The following is a 21,992-nucleotide window of genomic DNA, read 5'->3' on the forward strand; positions in this document are numbered from 1 at the left end:
TGCTAATCTCTATTAAAGAAAACACACAGGACCAGTTTAGGACACAGATTCAACCTAAAACTCTAAGAGGGGTTTTCAATAGTGAGTCTCCACTGACATTGCAGTTTAGTCCAAGATTGGACTCAGTCCAGGTATAGGAAACTGTCTCATAGCCATTTTAATCCAAATCCAAATCTAATCCTGAAGGAGAACTGCAGCATTTTTCAACATTCTCTAACCGTCACACCTGCATACAGCTGAGCGATTACCACAGGGAATAATTTGACACTTCTCACTGATCTGAAAACCTGTTGACTCAGAACACATTCCTAACAGAAGCCGATTGGCAGTTACTTCTGCACTGTCAGTACAGAGAAATGTCAAATGTGTTCGTCAGTGGTAATCGACCGTACCGCACAGATAGAGATCACATCACTATATCACCTCTCCTATTAATACACACTCTGCAATATATGATACTGTAATGATATTCTCACTGCGCACTTTAGACCATAAATACTGCTGCTACTCCCAGTTACGTTGATAATCATTGTGTTGTAAGTACCTCATACCACTTAGTGCAATACCTGCTCTCATGTAAAGACCACAAATCTGTCTTATATGCTGCGTAAATATGCAAATAGATATCATTTTATTGCTCTCTCATATTTTAACTTGTGTCTATGTTTTGTATTTCTGCCAAATTAGTCTTTTTATTTGTATCTTTTATTTCTGCTTAATATATGTAAGTTTCTGTGCAATTATGTCTTACTACTGTAACACTGCAATTCAGAGTCATTCAGAGTGGTTTAATGAGAAATGATGTGGTGGTGGTGATAGGAACCAGGGGTCACAATGTCTACAACACAAATATAGTAAATATGGTAAAAAATATATTATTTACTATCCAAAATGACTACTTACTTCTGACCTCTGAGTTTCTTTATGTAATCTTGATAAGGCAAAAATAGTGGTAATAGTTCATTTGTGGTCTATTTTACCTCTTATCACCCTGCATGCCATTAAAAAATACTTTAAAAATAACTTTTAAAATGTGTTTCATGCCACAATCTTATATCAGAACTATATGAAACAATGTTTCAGGCTTCAGGCAACATATTCCTAAACATTTCATGTAATAACTTTCTGTGAAGGAACTTTTAGAGCCATGAAATTCTTCACTCTCACCACCACTGTGAACAATACAGTATGCAAAGAAACAGATTTACTACTGTCTGTAATTGTAGAACAACAAAGTGCATTTTTGGGTGTGTAAGTAAAAATCATCTCAGCGTCTCATAGATGTGTTACTAAGCAATAACGCTCAGTTATTATCATTTAGACCTAGCTGGAGAGCGAACTGTGTCTCGGGACATAACAGTAGACGCACCATGTCAGAATTACTAAAACGAATTATCAAATGAATCCATGGACAACACAGGTTTATCTGTATTTCCAGGAACACATGGTTTTGGCTAAAAGGGACGGATTCACACCAGCTGGAAATTCTGTCTATTTTACTAAACCTCAGCGATTATTGTCCCCCCTACATGATTACAGCAAACTCATGGTCATTTTGTAATTGTCGTGGTCTTGTGAGTATTTTGAGCCTAAACACACATTTTCCAATGAGCTGATTTTAGAGTTTGTTCAGGCAGTTGGGGGATCTTACTGCACAGTATGCTGCTGTTGCCCAGGGAGATGGGGGTGGGATGAAATGGATGATGCAAGACTTAAACAGACTGGAACTGAACACCTTTTAGATCTATGGACTTGAATAGGTTGCACCATCTGGGTTTACTATATGATCTTTGGCATAGTGCCTTTAATGTCACTGCTATCATAATAAGAGTCCTGCTTACCATTATTATTATTATTATTATTATTATTATTATTATTATTGTATATAGTGTTATGTTCAAGTCAAGCCATCAAAGCCACCTAGCATTACATTAGTAAACAAAGTTAAGTGATAATTGTAAAAACAGATATCCTGCATCCTGTCATAGATAACTGTGCGACAAAAGCCATCTGTTGACGATCCAGTAAAACCTGCCTTGTCTTGTTATCTAGAACCACCCCACAGACAAAAAGCAATGGCAAGGGTTTGCACATGTAGATGCCCAGGCCCCTGTGGGGCTTTGAGCTGTGGTTTACTGGAAACCACATGCAGGTGAGGAAGAGGCAGCTGGACCAGGGGAATAAAGTTAAAGTGTAGTATCAGTTTCTGTTCAGCACAGTCAGTAGAGGAGCCAGCATTCATCAAACATCTGAAGTCACAAACAGCTATGCAGACAAGCATCTTCTTCTACCATCTTCTTATACTGTGGAATTTTTCAGTAAAGAATGGGTGGACTGCTCCTGAATGTAAGTGCACATTTAATAAATAAAAACAATGATGTGTGTTGTATATCTTTTATTATTTAATAAACTCACAGGTTTACAATAGCAGTACATTATTGTGGATCCACTTCTCTACACATTTTATTTCACTGCCCTAAAATAACCCCACTGTGTTCATTAATTAAGTGACATGCAATTAATTTGGTGTATTAGATAAGGAAAAGCAAAAAATGTCCAGATTAGACTGAGCTAGACAAAATTATAGCACGCAAATGTTATGATTTCCATTGTAAAAAATTATGTGGTGACACATCCTCCACAGAGAACACACTTCTGCACACTAATGCACAATAACTGTTTAATGCACTTTTAATTACTGTGTGTTTATATGTATATATATATACATATATATATATATATATCTTTTTCCAGGCCATGCTGTCCATATATCCATATTAAGGGAAAAAAACAGCTCCTTATGTCCTTATAAGAGATAGGACAACTTAATTACAACTGACTTTGGTGCGCAAAACTATTTTTAAACAAGATTCTTGGAAACAAGATTAATTACCTTATATATTCAGTTGACAAACGCATTTTGATAGCTAGATATGTTACAACCAAAGATATTATATTGACAAACATAAATTTTGTGTATAATGTGTAAAAATAATGTGTAAGTCTCTTTATTTACAACAGCGTTATCAGCGTGAAGCTGTTTATACACGTTACATCCTTAGCACCTTTCAAACAAACCTGTGGTATCAATAGAATGCTCTTACATGTGGTAGGAAAATGGTTCCAAATGGGATCAACCAGTAACGGTCCCCTGGTTCTTGTTGCCCTGGTGACGCAGGAAAATCTGGCTGAATGAGTGCAGACAAACAGCTCATGCACCAAACTGAAAATGAAAGTTATGTGATCTGTACTGTCTGATGTCTGTCGTATCCGTAGGTCTGGACAGCAAAACAATAATCGTGGAGCTGAACAGCACTGACATAACCGGACAGCCTTCTACAGCTACCAGCACCTGGGTAAGAGGCGTTTAGAACAGCGGAGATAAACACACTGTTCATGTGAAATAGCACCATATTTACAGTTTATTAGGTGATCTTAGAGAGGTGCATGTTTGTGTGTGATGCCTCCAGGCCCCAGTTCAAAAACCTTCTTCCAGCGACACTGCAGTCATCTCACTCAACCAACCAATCAGCACTGTGGAGAAAATCAAACCTGAAATTCAAACGTAAACTAATTTCTGTCTCTTTCTGACATTAGAATAGTACAGAGCCCCTGAGGGGCCGTGGTTTAAAAAAAAATGACATTGCATTCCCTTGCAAAAAAATTTGCGTTCCTTCGCAAATGTTTTGCATTATGATGCAAACGGTTTGCATTCGCTTGCAAAAGCTGTGCTTTGCTTAAGCTCAGACACGGAGCAGCTCATTGAATTTTACATTGATCTTGGATTGTAATAGAAAGACATCGTGTCGCTTCTCAAAATCAAACATGATTCTGCTATTAGTGACTCAAACTAACACTGAGATCGAAGACCGCATTATTTGTGAGGGAATGCAAAACATTCGCGAGGGAATGCAATGTCATTAACCTTTTTTTTTTAAACCACTCCCTAGAATAGTATGTGACCACTACTGGTTTGTGCCAATCTCTCTGTCAGGTCTCTGAGTAATGTTCTGGGATGGACTACAATTATTATCGATATTTGGAACGAGACATTAAATAAAGAGACTGCAGCAAACTTCAGCTACAATGCCACAGATACAAATACCACAGTTCAAACGTAAGAATTATAATATTGGAAACTCATTAAATGAAAAGTTTACTGTCATTTTAAACAGCTGTTTTACATATTCATTCAACTTTCATCCACAGGAAAGGTGACGCAAAGACATACAGGTTTGCATCTTATAATACCAAAGGCACTGCGATTGCTGCTGCTGAAGTGAAATGGTGAGATATGTCCACTGACTTGTTCAACTGAATGATGATTCCTGTGTTTATACCATGTATCAGAATGTACGGTGCATCTGAGTGACAGTTTTCTTTTTAAGTTAAAATATGAAACAAACACATTTGCTTCCTTACCCCAAATGTAGTCCATCGGCAGCCTTAGTTTTGCCTTGGAGCTACAAGGCTAATGTAGCTAACAAGCAATGAAAATTTACTGCCACCTGTTAGCATCCAACTTAACAGCATGCCTAGATCATCACACACTTGTCTCAAGCTGTGTTGTGCTGTTAAATAAACTCCAACAGACTTGATTATGCAGTGTCTGACACTGTACAACATACTGTTATACGATCAGGCATAACATTATGACCTTGTTTCTACACTCATTGTCCATTTTATCAGCTCCACTTACTATATAGGTGCACTTTGTAGTTCTACAGTTACAGACTGTAGTCCATCTGTTTCTCTGCACATTTCTCTGACTTGACATCTACAAGGTGGACTGACAAGGTAGGAGTGTCTGATAGAGTGGACAGTGAGTGGACACAGTGTTTAAAAACTCCAGCAGCACTGCTGTGTCTGATCCACTCGTACCAGCACAACACACACTAACACACCACCACCACATAAGTGTTACTGCAGTGCTGAGAATGATGAAGAATGTATGCAGAGAAACAGATGGACTACAGTCTGTAACTGTAGAACTACAAAGTGCACCTATATAGTAAGTGGAGCTGATAAAATGGACAATGAGCGTAAAAATAAGGAGGTACTCATAATGTTATGCCTGATCAGTGTGTATAAAAAGCGATAAAGCTGTTTAGCATTGCTAAAATGGTAGCAGCCATCTTGAAACCTGAATTTTGTCTGTGTTTTTGTCTATTTTTATAAATATAGTATGTCATACAGGGACAGAAACCACTTTATGTGTGATTTATGTGTGAACACAACATGGCTTGTGGCAAGTATGTGTTACAAGCTCCATTACTTGTTAGCTACATTAGCTTCTTAGCTGCAGCACAAAGCTAATGAAACTAACTTCAGACAAAAACATGTCTTGGCTGTTTGACTACATTTAAGATAAGCAGTAAACTGTGTACACTTTGGGACTTAGCGTTGCTTTACTAGCTGAAGATGTAAAGGTACTGTGTGCTGTTTAATGTACCTTCTACAGGAAGCTGAGGAAAATGGAAGGGAGTTTATCAGCAAGGCTGAAGACATTTATCAGCCTGCATGTGGAGATAATACTGATAGAGGAGGAGCCTCCACCTCAAAATGCTAGTGTTGTCGTTTCAGTAGCATTTGTCGGGTGTGTGATGATGTAAGTAAAGCAGCCATTTCAAACTCCTCAAATGCTGAATAAAGTTTCCATGTTGTAAACAGCTTCAAATTGTGAAAATGGTGAATTTACATCAGACTGTTTTATGTCTTGCAGGAGAAGATTTAAAATTCTCTAAAGCAACTCGTGGAACCTTTTTACAGGCGTCAAAAAAACTTGGCATCTGAAAGATTTATAGAAGCTTGAAATGTTATTTTTATAGACTATTTTTAAAGTTTACTCTGGGAAGATCTTATTTGGACAGTGTATCCAAATGAATGAGAAAACAAAAACTGATTGATTTTTTAATCCATGCCATGTTGTGAAAGCAGAAGAATTTGTTTATGATTTAAACTTCATAGTTGTTCAAGTGTACACTGGAATCTGAATAATGAATTGAGTGTAAATGTGATTTTAGAATAATTACACATACATATTTATATAATAAAATCGCCATAATTAAAAATTAAATAACTCGAGGTTTCTAAGGGTTAGTTCCTAAAAATAAAAATGCAAATAATAAAAATTAGAAAATAATTACAAGTACACTGTTGAATTATTTGGAAGCTGGAAGCCCAGGCTTTCATCGAGTGTGTCTAAGGAAACACAATGTTTCACTAAGCACCTTGTAGAGTTTGCACACAAAAGAACAAACTGCAGCTTTTGCCATCATACGCTACAGATATGTGTGACTGTTATGCTTCATTGTATCTATTCACTCTGGCTCTGATAGAATACGCATTAACAGGCTGCAGAGTTAAGTGTTACATGTAAACACTATTTTAACTATTTTAAGTAAATAAACTGTATGCAACATAAGAAAAACAGATGTTTTAATTCCGTCCACTAATCTTGATGAAAACATGAAGCTAAAAGTAAGTTGGCATTATAAGCCAGATAAAACATCAGCAAGTTAGCAAAAAACCTGATTAATGGAATGCGTCTTATGAGCATTTAGTGCGTTCGTATTTTTCACTTGTTAAAGTTTCACTGTAGTAATGTACGAAAGGTGTTGCAGTTTTGGATTTTTTTCTCTGTTTTGATGAAGTAAATTAGATTAGAAAGTGAATGTGAAAGCTGCATTCTGCTTTACATACATGGTAAATTCACAGATTAGATCATTTACAAGAAACCTTAAGGGAATGAGGAAGATCAGCATAAACAAATAAAGATAGACAGAACTCTTCTGTTGTTATCACTGGGGCTATTACTTCATGATCAGCTCAAATATAATATATATATATATATTATATATATATTATATATATATAGACCCCACCACACACACACACACGTGTGTGCATATATGTATATATATATATATGTGTGTGTGTGTGTGTGTGTGTATGTATGTGTATGTATGTGTATATGTATATATGTGTTATAATATATATATATATATATAATATAATATATATATATATATTATAGAAAGAGAGAAAGAGAAAGTATTTCTCACAAATCTGCATTGTTAAAGGGAAATCTCACATTGTTTAAATTACAGAGATTAATATATCATGTAAGTATATACATATTCCATATATGGAAACTACTCTTCAAAATCTGCCTGTTTTAAATTCAGGCTCAGTTTGTTACAGGCAAGAGATGGAGAACATACGTGTACAGATGTGTACAGATGACCAAAAAGGGCAGGGCGGCTCCACTCAACAACAAAACAGCTCAAACCTGTATGCAGCTATGTAGAAATGAAAGATAATCAGCACTTATTACCTGGCTGAAAACACTTACAAAACGTGGCTCATATCATGGCTGAATGAAACTGTTTTAAGGTGCGGTACTGATGCCATTTTACCTATTAACCAAGAACAAATTTAAGTTACCTAAAGAGTCAAGTTACACTATTAAAAATTGCCCTCAGCTGATCTCCAAAACTGGCCTGAACAAACAAAAAATATTTGAGTAGCTTTGAGTGCTTCTTAAGAGTGGTGCTTTTCATCATTGACACTGTCCTTGTTTTCTAAGAATGTACGTAATTTTTCAGTGGAGTGGTCTGAAATTAAAATGAAAAAAAAAAGTCATTTTTGGGGTAAAAATAGTTTTTTTTCCCCACCAAATTGCCACAGTTACAAAGTCACATATAAGTTACAAATGGAGTGAATCTGAAAGTAACATCTTGCCCTACATACATGACGAGATGGAATGATACGATGAAATGTGGCCCCCATGTTTTCATTCACAGGTAAGAATAAGGGCAGGAGGAAGAAACGTGTGACTAACAGAACACACATATCAAGATCGGCATAGTGTTTTATTCTTTGAAGAGTGAAAACACCTGGACTCCTTGCCTTCTAATGATGAACATGTCACATTGTCTTTTTTCCCTCTTTTTGTGCACATTGTGGGTCAACGCAATGTGGAGCGCTCCTGTAGGTAGGTGAAGGGTATCTGCATCTAACATCTTAATGAGTTGCACTGGTTTAAACTACTTGCTTTTTAGATCTTAATCACCAAGTTAAAAAAAAAATAATGTCATTAAATGACTTTTTAAAAACTCCAGTATAGTCTAGTCTAATTTCTCAGAATGTAACAAACACTGTGTTTATATTTACAAATTCCCTGATAGTTGTGATAAAGCAAGGAAAGGATGATAAAGCAAGTACAAGTTATTCTATCAGATGAAATATAGTCCATATTTTCTTATATTAGTACTTCTATTGCATTAGCTGAAGTAAGGAAAGATACTGTTGCTGTAGAGCTAATATATATGGGACTCTGCTGGTGACAACCTTATTAACACATGGAAGAAGATCTTAATGTGTGGCCACGACTTAGTAAGGCATGGGAATGAGATAATTAAGTCGTGGCCATGACTTAGTAAGGCGTGGGAATGAGATTATTGCTTTACTAAGTCATTGCCATGCATTTGGATCTCGTTCCCATGCCTTACTTAGTCATGGCCGTGATATAATTATCTTGTTCCCATGCTTTACTAAGTCATGGCCATGTATTGTTTTTATTTATACAACATGTCACCAGCGAGGGTCTGTAAATTTACTTGAGCACAAGTAAAAGCATAATAGAGGAAATTACTCAAGCACATTGTTTATTGAGAATTAAATAGCAGATTGTATGGCAGTCTGTGTTGTGCTGACAGAGTTGGGTAGTAGTCCTCAGCTAAGAACTCCGGCACGATGTTTCAGATAATCAAGGGCTTCTTACTAGTGTTATGAAACTGAAATTAACAAAAATGTGGGGGAATTTCAATTATGACTCCCACCCATTTTACCCCTTGACTAACTCAGAGTGGTCTAATGTGAAATGGTTCATTGTAGAGAAACTGAGTCAGATTTCTGTACAGTGGTGGTGATAGGAACCAGGGGTCACTCGTTTTCATAAGTAATGTTGATAATGGTAAAATAATCGTAATCAAAAAAATGTTCAAAAGTTTACTCAGTACTGTCTTGCATTGCAACACCCTCTCTGGAATAACTCTATTATGATTAAAAAAAAAGAATTAAAAATAAAATTTACATCTCAGAACCTTCATAAAACAGTGTCTCAGGCATCAGGCAACACTTTCAGAACCACTTTGTGTGATACATTTGCAACTCCTCAGACGTTTGGTTCCTATCACCACCATTGTGAACAATTCTGATTAAGTTTCTCTAGATTGAAGCATTTCACGTCAAACCACTCTGAATGACTTTAGCCATGTAATTTTGAAAAAATCAGTGGAATTCTTCTTTAAGAATTGGGTTGGGAAGCATAGATATACACTTGTCAGAAGAAATACTGCTTATGCTGAGAAGACTGCTGCTTATTGACCTTCAAAACACTGTAATGAATGTTTGTGATCCAGGTGATGATGCCCATGTTAAATCTGTGGACCTGAACAGAGAAAAATCAACCACACAGGCACAAGGCAGCACACCAACTCACCTGCCTTCCACAATGAGGACGACACAGGTAGGTGGAGTTAGGGCTGGGTACAGTACCGGCCAAATTACTTTAGTACTACAGAGTATCAAAATGTTTGGTGTCATTCAGTGCTAAATTTCATGTGCTGTAGAAGGGTTCAATATAGCACCAAAAGTGCCTTTTAAAATGGGTTCTATATAGCGCCAAAAGTGCCTTTTAAAATGGGTTCTATATAGCGCCAAAAGTGCCTTTTAAAACTGTCTGTGATTGTCTGTTTGTTGTGGGCGGCGCAGTGGGTAGTGCTGTCGCCTCACAGCAAGAATGGCCTGGGTTCGATTCCCGGCCGGGCAACCAGAGTCATTTCTGCGTGGAGTCTGTATGTTCTCCTCGTGTCTGTGTTGGTTTCCTCCCACAGTCCAAAGACATGCAGTCAGGCTAATTGGACATGCTACATTGCCCCTAGGTGTGAATGTATATGTCTGTCTGCCCTGTGATGGACTGGTGACCTGTCCAGGGTGTATCCTGCCTTCCGCCCAATGACAGCTAGTATAGGCTCCAACACCCCACCGCAACCCAGAAGGATAAGCGGTTTAGATGATGTGTGTATGTTTGCTTGTTTGTATTTAACTTATTTGAAGGTATCAGTATTGGTATAAAAATTCTGAATGATACCTAGCCCTAAGCAGAGTATCAATCTATCAGTAATTGTGGATTGATACTCCTCCACTTTCTATAGCCTCCAAAACCTTTAACCCCTTAACAATCTAGGTTTATTATTCAGAAACTAAAGGGACTGCAGTGTAAACCTATGGATCTATTCTTAGGTTATAGAAGTGTGCAATAAAACTTTGGCTTGTTAAGGGGTTAATGTCTGTTTTAGTTCATGTCTAAATTGCTCTTGATTGGAAAAGTGTTTTTTTATTTATTTTATTTATTTATTTTTTTGCTTTCAGATGGCTAACTCTGAACATGGCAGCAATGACACTGTGGTCATCTTGCTTAACCTGCCAATCGACACTGTGAATAAAAGCATTCCGGACATTAAAAAGTAAATATGTTCTACTACATTCTGAATTTTAGCTACTTGAATGTGTGATAAGGGGAACTGTACATTAACAAATGAATAAGACCTTTTTTGTGTGTTTTGACCAAAAGGTTTATATTTACATGTTTTTTAGGTGTCTGGTTGCCACTTTGGGGTGGAATGTAATCATCATCAGTATTTGGAGTGACAGCTCACTAAAATCCTCCAGCTCTATTAAGTAAGACACTACTTAAAACCAAATGATCTACCCACAAATGCAATGCGTCTACTGGTAGCAAATGCGGTACAGTTAATGAAACAATTGTGTTGATGTTGAATCATGAATGATTGTTTTCATTTTGCATTCTTTATCGTCAGTCGTGGCTGGGTTATACAAGCTTTACAAAAAAGTAAAGTAAATGTAGGGCAATTTTAAGAAATTAAAAGGGATTCTAAAGGGATTCTGGGAACTATGTGTATGTATATTAAACCAAGGACAAGTTTTAATGTCTAGTATAGAAGAGGCCTGAGTGACTGAAGTTGCCTTTTTGGATCAGTTAATGCTGAAGCCAACACTGAAGCTAAGAAAAGTCATCTTAACATTGTCGTTTTGTAACATTATTTATCATTAGACATTAAAATGAGTGACAGCAAATACAGTTATGAAGATAAAGTTTAGCTTAACTTAGAGCAGTGGTCATCAACGTCTACCAACCAATTGGCATCTAATTGCTCCAACTTATCTAACGCTAATGCATCTGATCCAACCAATCAAAAGGTTAATTAGCTGGAGCAGGTGTGGTCAATTGTGGTTGGAACTAGACTCTGTAGAAAGGTAGATCTCCATGACCAGGGCTGGTGACTGCCTTAGAGTCTGATAATAGTTTTACTATGAGCTGTGAGCTTTTACACCTTGCATTAACATGCCTTTTTTGTGACTGGAACACGCTCAGATTTTACTCGACCACGTGAAAAGCCAAGTGTAAACATCCCAGGACACATTGTGAGCGGATTACGATTGGATCGCTCACACCACATTCAGAGGTCGGCCATAGACGGATCCTGACCACATTTAAGACAAGTGTGAACGAAATGTGTTTTCATTATCTGTATACAATTACATGAGTGGAAATGCATCTGTCAAGCACTGACTAGCAGGTGAGAGAATAAACAACAAAACAAAGGATGGAGCCAATCAGTGTGAGGCTGAAATTAGCCCCAAACCAAGAGACCAATGAAAGTGTGCAGGCAGAGCTTATTACTTAAAGAAATGGGGAAAAAGAGTAAACAAAAGTAAAACAGAAACGACGTATGTGTTGACATGCTCTTTACACAGGAAAAGTCCAATCAAATCTCATTTGGTCAAACTAAGGATGCATTTATTTAGACAAGGGTACATCGTATGCTTTTAACATAATCACTGACATACTATTACCTTATTCACAGGACAAGAACTGCTGGCAAAACCTACATCAGTTTTGTGGCCTTAAGTCCCTCAGGCTCGGTTATTGATGCTGAGAAAGTCAAAATGTAAGTGTTGAGATCCACCCAAACTCCCATTCTGTCCCCAGGTTCTACATATGGTAGTAGGAGTGTATATCCAAAAACTGAACAGGAAAAAAACTTGAAGACATAGGCTGTGTTCAAAATAGCACACTGTGTACTGTATACTGCATACTGCTACATGTTGCGACCCTATTTGTCCTTTAGAGAACTATTTTTTACCAGTCTGTGTGCTTGTCTGGTCTGTTTAGTAGGTTACATGTCATACCATATATGCACTCACCAAGACAAATTCTTTGCATATGTATCATACTTGGAGAAATGAAGTGATTCTGATTCTAAAAGATAATGTTCAGGTTAATCTGGCAAGTACTAACGAATTGAAAAACTGAGCTGGAGCTGAGATTGCAAGATATCGGTGACAGTGGAGTAAAGTTAGTTTTGTATTGGACATTTTTTATATTGGAACATTTTCTTCTCATTTTCTTCTCATAAAATAAACATCCAAACATGTTTAAACCTACATATTCTCATTCCTGAGCAGACAGAACAAGCTACAATCAAACATATCTCCAAAATGTCTGTTTTTAAATTTCACTGAACATAATGGTTCAGAAATGCAGATCGCCGGCATTTTAGTCATTAAGGGGCTGTGCAGGTGTTTCCCATGTACTTAAAGTTAAAGAAGGTGAAATCACATTAGATCACTTGTAGTAAAGAGAGTGGCATCCTTTAAACCTACTACAAATCCCAGTTAAGGGAAGCCACTCTCTTTACTACAAGTGATCTAATGTGATTTCACTTTTCTTTTTAAGTTTATTGTGCAGAATTATTGTATGAAAGCAACAGAACACTTAGGTTTTATCACAAACAACACCACAGCTGTAAGGGATCTACAACGATGATCTACTCCCTCTTATATTCTATTGCTTAACATGCTAATCCAGCATGGAAGAATGCAGAATACGCGTGTATTGTACTGTTGGTCAATGCAAGAGTTTTGTTATGGGGGACTGTGTTGAAGTGCTGGTAAACATAATAGTGTGCACACACATGACATGCTTAGGACAGCAAGAGTCTGTGTTTTATATGATTCTGAAATGAAGGAGTTGTTGGCCATTAATTCTGAGGATGTCTCATCCTGTTTAACAGGATTTTTTATGCCAAATATGACGACATGCATCATACAAAACACCAGTTGGGGGGGTAAAAGATGCTAAGCCCTATATGAAAGCTGTATTAGTATACACATTTTTTTTACTTCTAAGGGTCAACATGAATTCTGAGTAAAGCTGCATATGTTTTTATGACCTCCACAGGAAACTGAAAATAATGAAGGGAGATCTGATGTTGGGGATGCAGGAGTCACTTGGAATTACTGTGGAAATTGTCTTAGTTGAGAATCAGCAAAATACCTCAAGTAGCATCAGGTTTCTTGTTTTTCTTACCGTCCCTGCGTCACCCCTCCTGTTATGTGCAGCATGGTAAGTGTAACAATAATATCCGAATCAGACTAAGGCTTCATTGGCCAAGTATGTTATTCCATATATAAGGTATTACACAGCATCTCACAGTTACACTGTAAATGACAATAAACATCCATACATGAGTTCTACCACACTTATACAGTAACATAGACATCCATACATGAGTTCTACCACACTTACACAGTAACATAGACATCCATACATGAGTTCTACCACACTTATACAGTATCACAGACATCCATACATGAGTTCTACCACACTTATACAGTAACACAGACATCCATACCTGAGTTCTACCACACTTATACAGTAACACAGACATCCATACATGAGTTCTACCACACTTATACAGTAACACAGACATCCATACCTGAGTTCTACCACACTTATACAGTAATACAGACATCCATACATGAGTTCTACCACACTTTTACAGTAACAAGTTCTACCACAGAATCAAACACCCATACTAGCAGACACTCACACAAACATACATTAGACAAAGGGCATAGAGGGATTTTCCAGTTATAGGTAGACTTTGCAGTTGACTTATAGAGCACTTTAAGAGGTTATAGATATTTCATTGTCAGATCTGTAATGTAAGCTGAAAAATAACAAACACTGCTAAATTCACAGGAATCTTTGCAGTTGCTGCAGTGACAAGATCAGAGTGTTACCCTGAGCTACAAGCGGCCAACCAGTGGCTTTTGTTATGGTTAAGCTTTATCACCTCTCTGTAAAGCACTTTGAGCTGCTACAGATATGAAAAGTGCTCTATAAATAATAACTTAACTATTCTTCTTCTTCTTCTTCTTCATCTTCTTCTTCTTCTTCTTCTTCTTCTTATTATTATTATTATTATTATTGTTATTGTTTCTGTATTGCTTATGATTTATTATTTAATTGATTGTTGTCATTTTGACAAAATTGGCAAAAATATGGTATATGAATCATTAAAGGGGTCTTTCTTTCTATTTTTTTTATTTGCTATAAATGTTAAAAGTGTCAAAGTTTTATGTATAATAACTTTTATAATATCCATGGATTTTTCAGAACATACCTTTGATTGATGAATTTGTCAAGGTTGTGATGATCACATCAGTGATTCCATTAATGAATACAAGCAGACTTTGACATGTTTCCACCTCCTGTAATTTACAGCACTTTTAGCGCAGTCTAGTTTTTCTCCAGGCTTTCTCCACACAAAGACTCTACCAATCAGCTTGATGCTGCGATGACAGTGATTTTCCTCTGTAACAAATACATATTTTTTTTTAGCTTAAAAACCTTTTTTCATTTTTTCCAATGACTAACTGGTTAAAATGTTAAAATATTATTTGGGAGCACTGCATAAATATAAAGCAATAAACAAAAATGTATCTCTTTAGCATTGCTACTGATTCTCTCTGTTCATTGTTTTCCTACCCTGTGTTTTTCAGATTGCCGTCATCATTCCTTCATTTTTATGCATACATATCAAGGACACCAACATGCTACTGTTCATATGTTCACAATGAATACCAGTTAACATATGCATATTAGTATAACTTAAACCAATGCAATGTCATATAGATCACACATACACTTCCATATCTAAGACATAAACATTGTCTCATTACATAAAGTGCTACTTGCGGCACGACCCACACGGAAGTCACTGAACGTGCTGTTAGTCATCGGATGTTACATTTGGACTCTTATTACCCAGTTCAGCCGTCAATTGCTCACTGAATCCATATACCTCACTATCCCTGCTTAATGGTGGATTAAAGTCTAACATCGAGGTTCTTTAGCGTGGCATGACGAATAGGTTAATGAGGTTTTTATCTTGTCTCGTACCACAGATGAAAACAATTGCACATGTCGGCCTGGGCAACATCATAAATGGCTGTCGATAGGACAGTGATGAGGTTCATTGAGAGTAACATTAACACTATATTTTCAACATATTTTTATTATTAATATCTTAATGATTGTTAAAATACTGTAATAAACCATGTAAATACACATACATTGTCAGATTGTAAAATTTACATGTAGATTCTGCTCTAACACTGTGTCCACAATTTCATATGTAGTCAATTGTAAGAATAAACGCTTGTTCCAGTAACGTTCTGATAGAGGCTGAGGTTTATCAGCAACCTTTGAACCATGTTTTACACCTCCATAACAATCATTACAGTTTACAGCAGTCCGAGAGCGAGGAGAGAGGGTGGGATAGAGAGAGAAAAGGGTGGATAAGTCCCCTCCCTGTGCTTTTACCTGATCTCAGCATAGGTGAGATTGACAGAGAGGAAGTGGTGGGTGAGAGGAGGCCTGGTGGATCTACTCTACAATATGGACAATATGAGCTTAATCAGTTCCTTCTTCATTTTGGCCTGCTTGTGTGTTCATGATGTGTGGGGTGCTATTGGTAAGTACTCGGCCTGCATGGTATAGACAAAGCTCCATATTGTCATTATGATGCTAAACACTGCAACTGTGCTACAGCTATTGTATTACTGATTATAAGTTGAGAGTTATTACTTTCATTTTGCTAAACTATTCAAAAGTAATTATATAATGACATATTTCCTTCTATTGTAACCATTATAAGTAGGAAGTTATGACTTTCAGTCTGCTATACATTTCAAATGCAACTATGTAATTACATATTTCAATACATAGAAAGTGAGTTACATTCTGTATCTGCAACTTTTCAATGGCTAGCAATGACAAAAATGTGGAAAAATGTAAAGAATTTTTTTCTTTCCACAAAACAGGACTGTACTTTTCTTCAAATTCAAATCATAATTAAATATCTTTACCTCTGCCTACAAACACAAAGGTGGTATAGAGTGAAAGTTTAGAATTTAGAATCTGCATGAGTGAGAAATAATATCACATTACATCTCGCTAAAAATTCAGACTAAGGATTGAAACTCACTGGAGAGCCCTTGGCTTAATATGGTTAACAATTTTTTTTACTAGAGTGATTTACATTTATAGGATGATATGAATAACTTCATTCATTAAAATACCCACAGAAAGGTCCGTAAACCAATAGAGTACATTTTTTGCAGCCCTACTAAGTACACATGCAAAAATGTCATGCTAGTTAAACTACCTGCTATAGCAATGAATATAGTTTAATTTAATTACATTACAAGTGTAAATTTGACTGAGGTGTTTTGCGGTTAAAGCCTACATAACACCATTAGAAAGCACATTTAACTGTTGGAAAACACTATCAGACACCTGTTCTCCTTAAGTGCAGTAAAAAAAAACAAAGTCTGTAACTTTGTTGATTTAACTTGGTTAAATACTCTTTCTTATAAACATCTTAGGGCATTTCATTTAATGAACATTGCTAAACAACATGGCATGGCAACATGGCATACAGTACTGATTCAACAGCACCTGTGAATCGATGTCTTAAGTTTCCATTTCATAAGAAATGCAATTTCCATAAACCCATCCAACTGCTTGTATATTGTATGACTCGCTGCCAAGAGAATGATATTGTAGATCATATGATTCAGCAGGAGATTGCAGTAAAAATTGCAGTAAAACTCATAACATTTCATAACAGATCGGCGTCAAATTCAAGAGGTGTTAACAGTAAACAGTATTATTTACCAAAAAATTAGTAACATTAGTAACATAGGTCACAAAAAACTACAAAATGTGATAACAGCAAAACTGGTAATATCTTTAGCAAAAAATCAGCATGATAATAATAAACACTGTAATATTCTTTACTAAGATTTAGTAGACAACAGTGATAAAACTGGTAATATTTTTTTACTAAAAATCAGTAGTTAATAACAGCAAAACTGGTGACATTACTTCTAAAATTCAGTAGTTAATAACAGCAAAACTGATGATGTTCCTTCCTAAAATTCAGTAGTTAATAACAGTAAGACTGATGATGTTCTTTACTAAAATTCAGTAGGTAATACAAGTAAAACCAGTAATATTCTTTCCTAAAATTTAGTCATTAATAAAAGTAAAACTGGGAATATCCTTTACTAAAATTCAGTAGTGGTAGTATCTTTAGCAAAAATTAGCAGGTGATAGTAATAAACCCTGTAATATTCTTTACTAAGATTTAGTAGATAGTAGGGGTAAAACTGGTGATACTCTTTACTAAAATTCAGTAGTTAATAACAGTAAAACTGGTTATATGCTTCACTAAAATTTAGTAGGTAAAACTGATAATATTCTTTCCTAAAATTCTGCAGTTAATAAAAGTAAAACTGGTAATATTCTTTACTAAATTCAGTAGTTAATAACAGTAAAACTGGTGATATTCTTTACTAAAATTCAGTAGTTAATAACAGTAAAACTGGTAATAGTCTTTACTAAACTTTAGTAGTTAATAACAGTAAGACCAATGATATTCTTTACTAAAATTCAGTGGTTAATAACAGTAAAACTGGTGATATTCTTTACTAAAATTTAGTAGCTAATAAAAGTAAAACTGGTGATATTCTTTACTAAAATTCAGTAGTTCAGAACAGTAAAACTGGTAATAGTCTTTACTGAAATGTAGTAGTTAATAACAGTAAAACTGGTTATATTCTTTACTAAAATTCAGTAGTTGATAACAGTAAAACTGGTGATATTCTTCACTAAAATTCAGTAGTTCATAACAGTAAAACTGGTAATATTCTTTACTAAAATTCAGTAGTCAATAACAGTAAAACTGGTGATATTCTTTCCTAAAATTTAGTAGCTAATAAAAGTAAAAATATTACTATTCTTTACTAAAATTCATTAGGTAAGAAAGGTAATACTGTGAATATTCTTTACTAAAATTCAGTAGATGATATTAAATCTAGAATATTCTTTACAAAACAATTAGCAGGTGATAACAGGAATAATAGAAGCAGTGACACTGAGGTGTTTAAAAACTCCAGCAGCACTGCTGTGTCTGATCCACTTGTACCAGCACAGCACACACTAACACACCACCACCACGTCAGTGTTACTGCAGTGCTGAGAATGATGCCCCACTCAAATAATACCTGCTCTGTGAGGGTCCATGGGGGTCCTGACCATTGAAGAACAGGGTAAAAGGGGTCTAACAGAGTATGCAGAGAATCAGATGGACTACAGTCTGTAACTGTAGAACTACAAAGGGAATGGTAAGTAGAGCTGATAAAATGGACAGTGACTGTAGGTACAAGTAGGGGGTTTTAATGTTATGTCTGATTGGTGCATATTCAGCAGGTGAGAGCAGTAAAACCAGCCGTTTTTTCTTAACCATGTATTTAGTAGGTGATAGTACTAAAACTGGTGATATTCTTTGTCAAATTCCAAGTGTTTGCTGTCTGCCTCCTCCAGGTACCTCACAGATAAACTGTGAAGTTGGACTTACATATAATTTAGGCTCTGTTGAAGAGGAATATGAAGGTAAATATGACTGTACTGCTAATACCTACAACATCAATGTTTAACAGAATGCTACCAGCACAAGCTCAATGAAAAAGATTTATAAACATTCCAGTTATAAATAATCCAGTTAGGATGTACTGGATACTTTGTATATTATAGAATATCTTAATATAGTGCTCAGAAGTGCACAGAAAAATAACAGAACCTTTAAAAATTGTGATAAATAAATAATATTATTTATTCATTGTGTTTTTTATAACCCCGTTTCCCAAAAAGTTTGGATGCTGTGCAATATATTTAATTGAAAATAGTACAAAGACAACATATCAAATGTTGAAACTGAAAAATTGTATTGTTTTTGAAAAATATATGCCCATTTTGAATTTGATGCCAGAAACATGTTCCAAAAAAGTTGGAACGGGGGCCTGTTTACCACTGTGTTTCATCACCTCTTCTTTTAACAGCACTCTGTAAGCATTTGAGAACTTGAGGAGACACTGCTGTAGTTTTGAAAGTGAAATGTTTTTCCATTCTTGCTTAATATAGGATTTCAGCTGTTCAACAGTTTGAGGTCTGCTTTATTGTATTTTTTGTTCATAATGAACCAAATGTTTTCAGTGGTGACAGGTCTGGGCTGCAGGCAGGTCAGTTTAGCACCCAGACTCTTTTACTGCGGAGCCATGCTACACACAGAATGTAGTTTGGCATTGTCTTGCTGAAACAAGCAAGGCCTTCCCTGAAAACGACTTTGTCTGGATGGCAGTATATGTTGCCGAAACCTGTACATTTCATTCAGCATTAATGGTGCCTTCACAGATGTGCAAGTCACCCATGCCATGTGTACTGATTCTAAACCATACCATCATGTATGCTGACTTTTAAACTGTGCTAATAACAAGCTGGGAGGCCTTTAGCCCAGAGGATGCAGTGTCCATTATTTCCAAAAAGAATTTGAAATGTTGATTCGTCAGACCACAGGACACTTTTTCACTTCACCTCAATCCATTTTAAATGAGCTCAGGCCCAGAGAAGGTGGAAGCGTTCCTGGATCCTGTTTATATACGGTTTCTTCTTTGTGTTTTAGAGTTTTAACTTGCATTTGTGGATGTAGCGAAAAACTGTTTTCACAGACAGTGGTTTTCAGAAGTGTTTCCATGCAGTCCATGCAGTGATTTCCACTGCAGAATCGTGTCTGTTTTTAAATGCAGTGCCGCCTGGGGGCCCGAAGTTCATGACCAGCAAATACTGGTTTTTGGCCTTGTCCATTGCATACAGAGATTTCTCCAGATTCTCTAAAATCTTTTAATGTTATAATGTACCGTAGATGATAAAAATCCGTTCTTTGCTATTTTACGCTGAGAAACATTATTCTTGAATTGCTGCACTATTTGATCATGCTGTCTGTCACAAAGTGATGAACCCCTCCTCATCTTTTGAGTCTTGTTAATGACCTGGTGCCAATTAACCATCAGGTGTTTTTTTAGCATTACACAACTTTACCAGCCTTTTGTTGCCCCGTCCCAACTTTTTTGAAATGTGTTGTTGGCACCAATTCAAAATGGGCAAATATATTTAAAAAATCAGTAAACATTTTTCACTTTTAACATTTGATATGTTGTCTTTGTACTATTTTCAATGAAATATAGGGTTTAAATGACTTGCACATCGTTGCATTTAGTTTTTATTTACATTTTGCACAGCATCCCAACTTTTTTGGAAATGGGGTTGTTACACAAGCAGTAATAATATGAATGATGAATTAAATGTGTTAAAATCTATTTTGATTAATTTATCTTTTTATTTGAATACATTTTAAGACGTCTTAACTACATCTTAAGTAAAAGAGTGAACTGAAAGTGAACTCATCTATGAACATGGACAGTATTTTGATGCATGTTTAGTGAGATCATTATTAACCCAGTAGAAAGTCCAGTATCTCACATTCACCATGTAATATCATTGCTGTTTGACCAGGAGACGTAGAGATCATCACCAATATCAGCCCATCTGATGAGTTGAGGCTGGAGGCATATATATTTGAAAGTGGTGTGACTTTCCTGGAGCTTATCCATTCACCTGGAGACACAACCGCAACTGTGCGAACCACTAAACCTCTGGATGCTGATGGAGTTCTGAAGGAGGTCTGCACTGCATTCCTTCCCAAACTGTGGGAGTCATTCTCTCCTTTAGTACATCTGTGTTTATGTGCTAGGAATACACAAGTGTGAATAAATGGTTTAAAATGACTGAATTAGTTTATTTTACAATCATTCTGATATGTGTTTTTTCTATTTCAGTCTGGTGGAACACTATATTATTCAGTGACCTGCACAAATTCAAGAGTAAGTTCAAATAAAATTATATATAAATATATATATATATATATATCATTTTTATATTGTTGTCAGAAGTAAACCTAAAACCTAAACCTAAACCTTGTATCTCCAAAATGGTAACTTTTCAGGAGAAGGAAAAAACCTACTTTACTTTTAATGTAAGTCAATGGAACCAGAGTTTTTTTCCCCCCGAGTAATTTTGGTCCATTTTTTTGGGTCCATTCTTCATGAAATTTACACACAATGTAAAGGGCAACATGCAATTTCAATTAATGTCAAAAACTAAAAACAACAAAAATGGAACAAAGTTAAAAACATTTTGCCCTCTTCTATAAAGTTACTATTTTGGAGATACTCGTTTTCCTTTGGACAGCGACATATATATAGTTCATCAAAATTATAAGAGAAGGAAAAATTCTTCTCAATTCTGAATGGAAGATAATGGAACTAGATTTTTTCTAGTAATTTTGGAGGATTTCTATTGGTCCATTCATCTTATATATATTGGTATTTCTTAATCACAGGTGAGGAATCCTCGCACCCTTGATCTTGTGGATATCAATGATAACGCACCAGTCTTTGAAAACAAAGAATACAACAACATTGTGTCTGAGGTGAGGCCTGTCAGATATGGTATCATGTTTTGTTGAATTCATTTTCATTTGTTTATCAAATTATGTTAATTAACACTGATGTCATTTCATTTACACTGAACTATTACTTAAAATCAACCCACTATGAATTTAAAACCATTGATCGTCACCTTCAAATTAAAAATG

General features: G+C 35.8%; 2 protein-coding genes across 3 annotated transcripts in view; both read left to right on the forward strand.

The window, feature by feature from the left end:
• The first annotated feature begins 7,622 nt into the window (after positions 1-7,622).
• LOC118798261 lies at positions 7,623-14,233 on the forward strand. The gene is made up of 6 exons (XM_036557663.1): positions 7,623-7,996; positions 9,426-9,532; positions 10,438-10,532; positions 10,663-10,746; positions 11,955-12,038; positions 13,331-14,233. The coding sequence occupies exons 1-6, from the start codon at positions 7,918-7,920 to the stop codon at positions 13,497-13,499; spliced, it is 618 nt and encodes a 205-aa protein (XP_036413556.1). The 5' UTR covers positions 7,623-7,917; the 3' UTR covers positions 13,500-14,233.
• A 1,461-nt stretch (positions 14,234-15,694) lies between these two features.
• The window catches only part of LOC118798085 (protocadherin Fat 4-like), a 33,441-nt gene continuing 27,143 nt past the window's right edge, over positions 15,695-21,992 (forward strand). Inside the window, exons 1-5 of one of the 2 annotated variants that reach the window (XM_036557420.1) lie at positions 15,699-15,911; positions 18,827-18,895; positions 20,852-21,018; positions 21,175-21,219; positions 21,738-21,827. In XM_036557420.1, coding sequence (XP_036413313.1) covers positions 15,836-15,911; positions 18,827-18,895; positions 20,852-21,018; positions 21,175-21,219; positions 21,738-21,827 — 447 coding nt within the window. In that variant the 5' untranslated portion in view covers positions 15,699-15,835. Of the gene's footprint in view, positions 15,912-18,826; positions 18,896-20,851; positions 21,019-21,174; positions 21,220-21,737; positions 21,828-21,992 lie in introns of both variants that reach the window. The other variant, XM_036557421.1, reaches the window with a different exon arrangement.

The sequence above is a fragment of the Colossoma macropomum genome, unplaced genomic scaffold (assembly GCF_904425465.1).
Source record: "Colossoma macropomum unplaced genomic scaffold, Colossoma_macropomum, whole genome shotgun sequence".
NCBI classification, from domain to species: Eukaryota; Metazoa; Chordata; class Actinopteri; order Characiformes; family Serrasalmidae; genus Colossoma; species Colossoma macropomum.

Bases quoted from the DNA above. Each gene is read 5' to 3' on its own strand.
- LOC118798261 (XM_036557663.1), top strand. From the start codon at position 7,918: ATGATGAACATGTCACATTGTCTTTTTTCCCTCTTTTTGTGCACATTG. The intron at 9,533-10,437 runs GTAGGTGGAGTT...TTTTGCTTTCAG, and splicing joins CCACAATGAGGACGACACAG to ATGGCTAACTCTGAACATGG. The intron at 12,039-13,330 runs GTAAGTGTTGAG...TGACCTCCACAG, and splicing joins GATGCTGAGAAAGTCAAAAT to GAAACTGAAAATAATGAAGG.